The sequence below is a fragment of the Haliotis rufescens genome, unplaced genomic scaffold (genome assembly GCF_023055435.1).
Source record: "Haliotis rufescens isolate VD_foot unplaced genomic scaffold, xgHalRufe1.0.p SCAF_37, whole genome shotgun sequence".
NCBI classification, from domain to species: Eukaryota; Metazoa; Mollusca; class Gastropoda; order Lepetellida; family Haliotidae; genus Haliotis; species Haliotis rufescens.
Window position 1 is genome coordinate 587501 of NW_025964079.1, and position 10703 is coordinate 598203.

Here is a 10703-nt window from a genome sequence, read left to right on the forward strand (position 1 = left end):
ATTTACATACTCTGAAGATTAAATAATTATGTGGTTTCCCGTGATATATGTTTTTTCATTGTTTTCGTTTCATCTCCAGACACCAACTTACAAGACTGATCAACTGCGGATCGAGGTCGACTGCGGCCCTGCACAGCACTGGGTTGAACTGGATGCAGTGAAGGTCACCGGATATGCGTAGTTGCATGTTTGATATTTGCATCACTACGAGCCTATCAAATTATTTAACGAAATCTCGAGTTTTGAGTGGGCGATATCGGAACTTGGATGTGTGATTTTTCTTGTTTCCAAGGTCGACTGCCGTTTAAAACTTAATATTTGTTAGGATAACAAGCACAGGAAGTGCTAAGCTTTGTTTGTTGTGTATTTGTAAAGAATGCAATTATATCGTCAATGTATTATGAAAAAACTTCGGTAGCTGAACATTAAGGAATTCTATATGAGGGAAATTAAGACGATTTGGTGCCGGGAGCACTGAATTATATATGTGAGGTGAGGTGAAATGGGGTTTAACGTCGCGTCCAAGATTATTGCACTTATATAGCGACTTGCATGTACGTCCCTGTGTTTGTGTGGCTGCTTGTACTAGTCCGGACTGATGACGATTTATAGTGCTAGCTCACTGAAATACCATGCCGCAGTTTAACATGAATACCCCACTCAGACATAGTATACTGACTCCGAGCCGACCAGTCCTTGTTTTAGCCCCTTAATGCCGAGCGTCAGACAGGGAAACAACAAGTTACGTCTTTTGCTATGACGCGGTAGGGGATCGAACCCCGGACCTTCGGCTCTCCAGGCGGACGCTCTACCACTAGACCACGGAGGCGGTAATTATATATGTAGTAATGATGGTGCGCAATGCTAGGGTGTCATGCACTTGACATGCGGTAACATGGCTCACGCTGCATTATTCATGGTCATATCCAATGTTCATGCACTTTGAACTCCGATTGTGTCCAAGCTGTTCACACGCGCATGTATTTCTCTTCTTTTGTTCATGAATATATGAAGGCTTTTGTCGCTTTTATATACACGTCTCAGTTCTACTTCAGTTGGAATCGTAGAATGGACGTTGCTTTTAGAAGATATTTCTTTGGATTGGATTGGATTCGAATGTTATGTACTTCAATGCAATATAGATGTAATGACAAAAAGAAGACGTTGACAGTCTTTCTTACCAGCGAACTGCCAACGTCAATGTGTTAGGTCTGTATCCGGCATCCCAAAGACGTCGACTCAGCCATGGTCACAAGAAGAAGGCGAAGTTAATTTGGAAGATTTGTTCCTTCAGGAACCATTGGGACAGCACAAAGTAAGAACAAGACTGTATTCTGTGTCACTGAGAGAAATGAAACGACTCCAGCGAGTCTTGCAGATGGGTGCATCTACGTACAGTAGGAGCCCACAGCATCGACTAGAGAGTATAGTTCTTGAAATAGTTCCAGAAACAGACTCCACGAAATCAGACTAAGATCGCATGTTCTTCAATTTTAAATTTGCCAACAAGGGAATCGATGCAGTCAATTTAAGTAACATTCTTAGATAAAAATCATTACCTAAAATGTCCCTCAATATTTCAATTTCAGGAACCATCAACAATTTTATTTTCCCATACGAACACCATTTCATCCAGGTTGTTCGATTATAGGAACGTGTCGCAGAACGTGGACTAAGCAGCTCATGATGTAAACTCCACTACTTGTGGCTACCAATACTCATTATACTTATACCAACTTATTGGTCATATGATCACAGATGACTTCTTTATTGTTGACAATAACAACTTTCGTCAGTTATTCAAAAATATTGACCAAAATATCGTAAGTCACCTCCTACGAATTGGGATCACTTCTTTTAAATCATTATGGATGCTGTCGAAGAATATTCCCCTAAAAAAGAGCAAAAGGAGAAGTGGGGCCTGTTTAAAGTCTTTCAGAGTGGGTTAAATCAGTGCGCGATGTTGTCATTGGCAGAATACACAAACTAAAAAAGAGTAAACATAATTGGAATAAATCCATTCTGTCCCATCCAGCTGTCATCTAAAGTCTGGTTGCCCCACATAAAAAGTGTCTAGTTGTTTCCACTGATAAGACCTCATTTAACATAACCATTAAACGTAAGCATCACAACATTAATTGTTTGATCAAACAACTTTGTATAAGGTATCACAAAATGCCACATATAAGGCCAGTATGGTGACCATTAGCCTTAATGCAATCAAGAAAGGACTTTCTATATATTCACAGAAAGTATTGGAGACAAGTGAGTGGAATTAATACCATGTGAATTCTCCAAAACTCACAGGATTTGTTTGACTGTTTTTAATCTCAGAAAAGAACCAAGTTCAGTTCTGTTAGTACATTTGATTTTTCCATTTTGTACACCACTACCCCGCATAATAAACCTAAGTGAAAAACATGTATAACACATGTATTTAGATTCCAACATTTCCATCTTTGCTTTATTAGACAATAAAAGTGACATATGCTGCGTGTTGTGTTTTTAGCAGACTGCCTTTGTGTATTTTTTTTACTGTTCAAAGGGGGCGCCGCGATTTGTCGTGCAGAGTTGCGTTCCTTGGGCACGCCAGAAACCCATGATTGTGGGTTCGAATCCAGGTTCGCAGCGATTATATTTCTAGGTTACTGTTAAAAAGCGGCGTTAAACCCAACGCACTCAATTACTGTTCAACAGTTATGAACTGATTATAAGCTGGAATTTATCATCAGTCATTGGTCAGTATTTTTCGGTTATAATTCACCTCCACGTTTTAGAATGGTTACGCGTGGCCTTCCACTCCGAGGATGGTCTGTGGCTGCATTCGTCTGTCGCCAACGTTGCCATTAACACCAAATGGTGTTTCTGTGAACGTTAAATTGTCTTGCAACATCACGTTGACTCGATCCTGCTTCAAGCATACCAATGGCTCGCAGACGCTCATTTTCGGACAGGCGTGGCATTTCGTAATGTTAAATAATTGCGTAATTTTTTTGTTGATGCTAAACAATACATATTGAATCCCGTTAACGCACATGTTTTTATACCCATTCTTGGGTAGTGAAATAGATTGGGCTTGCATGAAAGTCAACTTTTGCATGGAATACATGCCTTTCTGTAGCAGTTGCGTTTTTGTGACTTGATTCCATACATGTACTACAATGTTGAAAACCAAACATTACTTGTTTGAAAAATACACTAAAATATTGGTGTCACGGGACTTTTAATATTGAGTATATATATATATATCACTTTTAATTGAACATCGAGCTGTTTAATTCATTCCTATAGGAGAGGTATTGAAAACAGAAATGATACATGCAGCTACCTTAAAGTTAAATAGAATAACACCCTCCACACCCACACACATATAACTCTGTATAGAAACATATATATATGCCAGAGTAGAGACATCAGGGGCGGTATTCACAAAGCTTCTTAGAATTTTCTTAAGCCTTAAGAATTCTTAAATCTCCAAAGAAATCTTAGTTTCCCTAACAACCAACTTAAGTTTTAAGAAATTCCTTAAGTCATATTCACAGAGCTTCTCAGTGCTTAGTTCTTTGCTTAAGTTTAAGATACCTCATGAGCTTACTTAGTCCTTAAGAATTTTCTTAAGACATCTAATATGGCTGCCATAGGTATTGTACAAACCACCGCTAGACGAGATGTACTGCAAATATATTCTGACAAAGAACTAATCAGAAGATACAGGTTAAACAAAAGTGGTATTGAATATGTGACTGGGTTAATTGCTGATAAAATATGTCCTAGCACCTCTCGTTCTCATGCCATGACAGGAACTGAAAAGGTTGTAGCAACGCTACGTTATTTCGCTACAGGCAAAATGCAATTATGCAACGGGGATGACTTGGGTCTTTCCCAATCGTCGGTCAGTCGGGCGATAGAGCAGACAGTGTCAGTTTTGTCCGACGCCGAGATAGCATCCCAGTTCATTCACTTTCCGACAACACAGGGTTGCATTCGTCGGAATCAAGCGGCATTTTACAACATCGCTCACTTCCCTGGCGTTGTTGGAGTGATTGATGGATCGCATGTGCAGATTATTGCTCCATCTGTCGACGAACCCTCATATGTAAATCGTAAACAGTACCACAGTATAAACACACAGCTTGTATTCGATCCAAACAATATGATAATTGACCTTGTTGCGAAGTGGCCAGGCTCGACACACGACTCGAGAATACTCACCGAAAGCGGGCTTCATATTTTATTTGAACGACACATCGTGCCAACCGGATGTCACCTACTTGGAGATAGTGGCTACCCCTGCAGAAACTGGCTGCTTACGCCGTACCTGAGACCAAATCCTGGCTCACAGACATCCTACAATCGGTAATATTCTCCTACATTCGTGAACACGCAATCGTAATGAGAGTTATCCCCCTTCAAAATTACAAAAGTGAGAATTGGTTGTTCTGAAAAGTTTAAGTGTTCAAATGTGAAAAGATATTTGGTTGTGCATATATATATCGAAAGTGAACATTAAGAAATTACCCATATAAAAATATGAAATATATTTAATGACAGATAAGCAAGAAAAACATTTATGTTTAAAAAAACATAAAAAATATTCTAAAAATATATAGGTCAATGTGAATCACTTTTTACAAAGTATAAAAAAGCCTAAATATTTTAGTCATTACATCAAGTGACTAAAACATCTGTCCATTCACTTAACAGACTGGATAATCGTTATTGGAGTTCAAAAGGGCTTAGACACTTCACAATAATTATTGACTACTCATGTTCAATCACTGAGTGATGAAATAGAGCATAATAATGTTTGGATTTCATTATTATTATAAATAAAATGGACAGATTTTTTACTCAATTTGTAAGATAACTGAAACAAATTTGTGGAAATTCATTATGGAACACACTGACTGTAATACACACATATCTGTCGTGGAAAGAGGTATAGGCCAGCTCAAGAGACGGTTCCATGTCTTACATGGAGAGATTCGCCTTTCTCCAATTAAGGCATGTAAAATCATAACATGTTGTGGAATTCTGCATAACATCTGCAAGATAAGGAATATCCCATTACCTGACAGTGAGTCCAATGATCCGGATGAAGACATGACAGCCCCCTACAGAGAGAGAGATATTCCTGGCCACAACTTGACCTTCAGGAATCACTTTGCAAACACTCACTTTCAGTGTGAGTGATAATTCTTCTTTTAATTGAGTAAAACCACTATTTAATGAATTATATTCAACAACAAAAAATTTCAGTAAAAAAACAGTTTATTTTAACAAATAAGAGTATAAGAATCAGTTGATAAGGTTTACCTTTTTCAAAAATAATTCACAAACAATTTATTACAACTGGTTAATGAATTTAATATTGTTACTATAATTGTTAAATATTATATATAATTTGTGAATCTCAAGGATTCTTTAAAAAATGCTCAAGGGTTCAAATGCAATGCATTTTCCCAGTTTACTTACCTTGTATATGAAAATACATTTATCTTCTTGTAAAAAACATCTTATGACAGACAGATTTTATTGTAGTAAATTCAAAAGAACGATAGTACATAAAGTCTTCAATACATAATCATTGTTGAAAGTTAAGCACGTTTAAATTCTTCCTGCATTTCTTATACATATTTCAGAAATTTAGCAAATACATGTTGTAATACATATCACAATTTCTTGGAGTAACTGGCCCTGTTTGTCATATCAAATGCAGTGACACAGAATAAGATATTTATCCTCACTGGCCACTGGCCATAGATAACAATACTGTTTAGCACTGATAAACATACCTGTCAGGTGATAGTCTCAACAGATGGAGCAAGTACTTTCTACAATTAGTGACAGGCACCCCATAATGGACATCTTCCAGTTTCGCGATAAGTAACACAATATGATGACTAGTACCCTATTCCTAAAATAGATTAACAAAATCTTTTGTGGATCATTTTGACATTATCCTGAAATCCAATATTCTTATAAAAATATGAAAGGCATTCAACACAGATACACAATACTGTTCAATGAAATACTTAACTGGAAAAAGTGTGTTACAAGCTTAGTCAGCTAAGGTCTTACATTTTATTGATTTTATCCATATCATTGGCACCCAAATACGAAGATTTTGAACCCTGAAATGCAATGTTGCTGTAAGCAGAAGTAAAACATGAGAATATGGTTGAATGAAAACACATTCAAATTATGCCATGTTATCAATGTATCTATTGATAGAAATGACATTTCACACACTGTAACCTCACACATTAACCAATATTATATTATTGAAGATAAATTTAAACTGAAAAGGAGCATGGTTCTGTCACAATAGGTTTCAAATCTTTCTCTTCAAAGAATACATTACATTTTGAAAACATGGTAAACTCTCTGGCCTTAAAAAGTGATATACATAAATGGTATAGATATAAATTTTATTCATTCTGCAGTTTTTGAAGTTGAATTTCCATAATTTTCTTCTTAAGACTTAAACAATCAGTTTCAAGTTTAAGTTTCTTGTAGAGTAGCTCATCATAGCTTTCCCCATACAGGAAAGTTTGTCGCGAGGACTTTGGCTCCTGGACTGTGCTCCATCCTGCTGGTCTCTTCATGGATCCCTGTGCTGAGGAGGCGGTGTCTGGCACTGATGGTTCCGGCTGTAAAGGCACAGACACTGTTGATGCAGTAGGGACAGCTCCTCCCATGGCCTGGAGTGTCTGCAAGTCAAGTGCTGCCATATCACTGTATTCACTGTATATAAATGGACAGAAAATGTTTTAGTCATTGTTGTTTTTGAGTATCTATGTATCTGAATAGGGTAAAAATATGAGGTAATAATCAGTTTCAAACACATGGAGTATCAATAATTTTTAGTGATCCCTTCAAATACTTTTCACCACAATCTTGCACTTTGCAGGATTTGTTTAGGAAGATAATCTAGATTGGTTATTCTCTGTTATTGATGTGTTATATAATTTAATATGGATGCTTTTATAGTAATGTGTATGACCACTTATACACAGGAGGTACTTTGCTAACATAATAGTTTTTCATAGCAAATCATTTAAGTAGAGTTATGCTATATGAATGATTATACTCACTACAAGGGCAAGGGAATACATCAGTAGAATTACCTTGCATTAACTGTGTCAGAAAGGCTGACCACCTGTAGGAGGGATGTGTCCATGGCTGATGGGATTCCAGATATGGATACATTATCCTGCCCCAGAATATCCCACACTACCTCGGATGTGGCACTCAAATTAAAGTAGGGCATGGTGATGGACCACCACCTGTCGAAGTGAAAATTATTTTTACTTACATCAGAAAAATTGAGAATCAATGTGTTAAATAATACTAAATTAACAATTGAAGACAGCCTAAGAATTGTATATACATATGTAAATTCAAACTTTTAAGAATTGATTATACACTGTATGGGACACCAAAATGTACTTAAAGACACCAAATACAAATATTTTTACTTGAAAGCTAGAATAAACAATAATTGTAACACATTAAGATTAAATGTATCTCAGATCTGGTGATTTATGCACTGTAAAACTACTATTACAGTTCAGTGTTGCAAAATGTGAACTACAATAATTACCTGTGCTGATAACACCTTGCTTGTACCTTGCAATTTCTCCCCTGGCTTTACTTTGGATGTTATGCCATTTCTTTTCCACCTCCTCGGGGGCTCTGATGCATCCTATGATTTACATAAAAATATTCAATTCTCAACTGTGTAATGTAAATTTCAGAAATAAACGAATAGGTACTGGATGTGACACTGTAATATAACTGATAACCTGTACAATAACATTTATTTTTTTCTTTCCCTGAAAATAAATTTTATGTTAAATAAAATATAGATCTTATACAATACAATCTAGTTCTATACAAAAAAATCCTTCCGATTTTATGTGCGTTGCTGCTGTGAAAATTTGCAAAATACTAAAATCTTGAATAACAATAGAATTTTGAACATTATTTGAATCTTAATATATTTCAATACCAAAAACTATCTTTATGGTCTGCCGTACCTGGAAAGGCTGCGTTGATCGTGTGGGTCAACTCCACCCACTTTTCCTTTTTCTTTTGAGCTGTCACGCCTGCCCCGAACTTTCATAATAAAACCGCTTTGTTTTCGTCAACAAGTTTCGTCAGGAGCAGGTTTTGGTCCTCAGACCAGTTGGGTTTTCGCTTTTTGTCAGTCATGTTCGCTGGCTGCCGTCGATATTCCCGCCGATCGAAAATAGGTCGTCTGCCAAAACTTTTTACTTTCGCGTTTTCAACACTGAAGAGTCGTGTTTTGTTGCTATTTATAGATAAGGGAATGTCCAAAACGTCACTCGAAAGGTGTTAAGAATATTCTTAGTCAAAACTTTACATCCCAAGATGCAACGGGGTAGACTAAGAAAACTCTTAGATATTATACTAATACTTTGCTAAGAATCATGCTTAGACTGTTTGTGAATTGATACTTAAGATTTTTTCTTAGCTAAGAATTTTTTAGAAAACTTAAGTCAATTTCTAAGAAAATTCTAAGAAGCTTTGTGAATACCGCCCCAGGTCATGATCGGCCTTCATTGCTAATTCCCCTTTTACGCCCTACGGAATCAGTTTCCGCCGATAATTGAGATTGACTATTCTCCTGCGTTGATGTTTGATACTTATATTCATAGAAGCATAACATGCATGAGGTCACAGTTCGCAATATCACCGGGTGGCTGAAAGAACATATGCCACGAGATATGAGGTGACGGAGTAGTCACACAAGTCTCAGTAGAAGCTTGTCAGAGTGTGTGTCTAGGACACCTGTCGATAGTCGAGTCATAGCCTCATAGCCACCCCAAAAAGTCCTCAAGTCACCGAATGCATGATTTGATTGAGCAGTCAGCATGTCGTTAGATGAATAGTGATAATACATATTTATTCACAGAGTACATATGCAGACAAAGCGACCTTACCAAACAGTAAAATAAAACGTTATCTTCAAATGTAACCCATGGAACCGGCATCTTTAGTACATGATCATTAAAGTGTTCAATACGTCATAACACTGACAGACAGACAGACAGTTTTATTTGCATGAAGGCCATCAGACCCATATTACAAAAAGTTTCACAAGTACCATTTTACAGAGAGTTATTTCTGAATGGAAACAGGTGTTTTATCTTCCTGTGAAGATACAATTCAGGAACCTTGCAAAGTGTAACATGACATTAACATTTGTTGACTGGCATATTCTTTGTAATGAATAATAGTTAACACTTACAGTTTTAGGAATTAAATATTTCCGCTCACCATCGTAGAGCACACAGTGGCATATAACATGTATTTCGTCCTCAATTACATTACAATGATTGCACAAAGCATTTTGGTCATCCCATCTTACTAAACCTCTACGAACCAAGTGGATACCAAGGGTGGTATGACCATTTCTAAATTTAGTTAGCAGTCGTTTATACTCATAAATATTAGTATTTAAAAGATAATGTTCACAAGTTAAATTCAACTTATGAGACTTATACCATTCAAGTGATGTAGTCATGCCAATCTTGAATTGTGCAGTCATAAACTCTTTAATTAAGTTTATAAACAAATAGATAGGTATCACCCACATCTTGCGCAAACCAGACGAAGCCAAAACCATAACGAAATAGTAAATGTTTCACATAAGTTGCCCAATTAGGGCGTTTTCTGTCGGCCGTTAACAATAACATTTTATAACATTGTAATGGATACCTACTTGGGTGCATTTGTAGTATTTTGAGCCAGTACTTAATACATGTAATATGATAAATAGTATGCAGGGGAACTCTACTACATTCTGCATTGCCTGTCCTTGTACCCTGCATGTAACAAAAACTTGCAAAACTTTCGATGTACAATTTCAATACTTTCTCTTTTCTCAAAACCCAAGATTTCTGCTCCATATGTTAACATTGGTACAATCTTCTTATCAAATATATTAAAAGCATCTTTAATTGACTCATAACGTCTTATTAAAGACTTAACTGGAAAGAGAGCTTTACTAGCTTGCTCGGATAAAGTTTTACAAGCTCACAATGTAATATTTGATGAAACAATATGAGAAGATATGGTGTCAATACCTCTTCAGCATTTTTATAAAATTCAGACGGAATACCATCGTCACCTAGTGACTTGTTACACTTAAGATGCCTAATATTATTAATGACATCTTGACCTATGAAGTCAGCATTGGTAAACATCAGTCTCGATCATCTGTCGAAACAGATTCCATTGGGCGTAAATGGCAAAATAGTTGTGAAAATTAAATGAATGGATCACTGAAAATCAGTTACGACACAAAAGGGTAAGCTAATAAATCACATTTACCTGTAATCATCCCCCAACCTAGTGTGCAGTCCCCTCGCGGCTGTCTTTCAATTCTTGATACACCATAACGGAGATTTGTTAATATTGCATTTAACGAAATTGCAAAAAGAAATACATTCGCCAGATGAATACATGTACAGAGTTTGTTTGTTGTATTATGGATTCCGAAGATATTCGTCCAGGTTGCAAAATCATATTTCACGTGAAGAAAAATAAAGAAATATCTTGTTTGCAACAAAAATCCAATACATAGAATGTCCATCTCGTTTGTCCGAAAAATGGAGCTTTTTTATCCATTACTCGATTTCTAAACAAACGTTTCAAACACCCGTGAAGAATCG

General features: G+C 36.5%; 1 protein-coding gene and 1 long non-coding RNA gene across 2 annotated transcripts in view; one reads left to right on the forward strand and one right to left on the reverse strand.

Annotated features, from left to right (window-relative positions):
- LOC125372143 overlaps positions 1-181 on the forward strand; it is a 7233-nt gene extending 7052 nt beyond the window's left edge. The window contains exon 4 of the mRNA XM_048381222.1: positions 80-181. Coding sequence (XP_048237179.1) covers positions 80-181 — 102 coding nt within the window. The remainder of the gene's footprint in view (positions 1-79) is intronic.
- Positions 182-7261: 7080 nt separating this feature from the next.
- On the reverse strand, positions 7262-8126 carry LOC125372157. Its single transcript, XR_007218006.1, has 3 exons — positions 8043-8126; positions 7607-7708; positions 7262-7289 (listed from the first exon to the last, which is right to left on the reverse strand). It is a non-coding gene; the product is annotated as an uncharacterized LOC125372157 (long non-coding RNA).
- Between the last annotated feature and the right edge of the window lie 2577 nt (positions 8127-10703).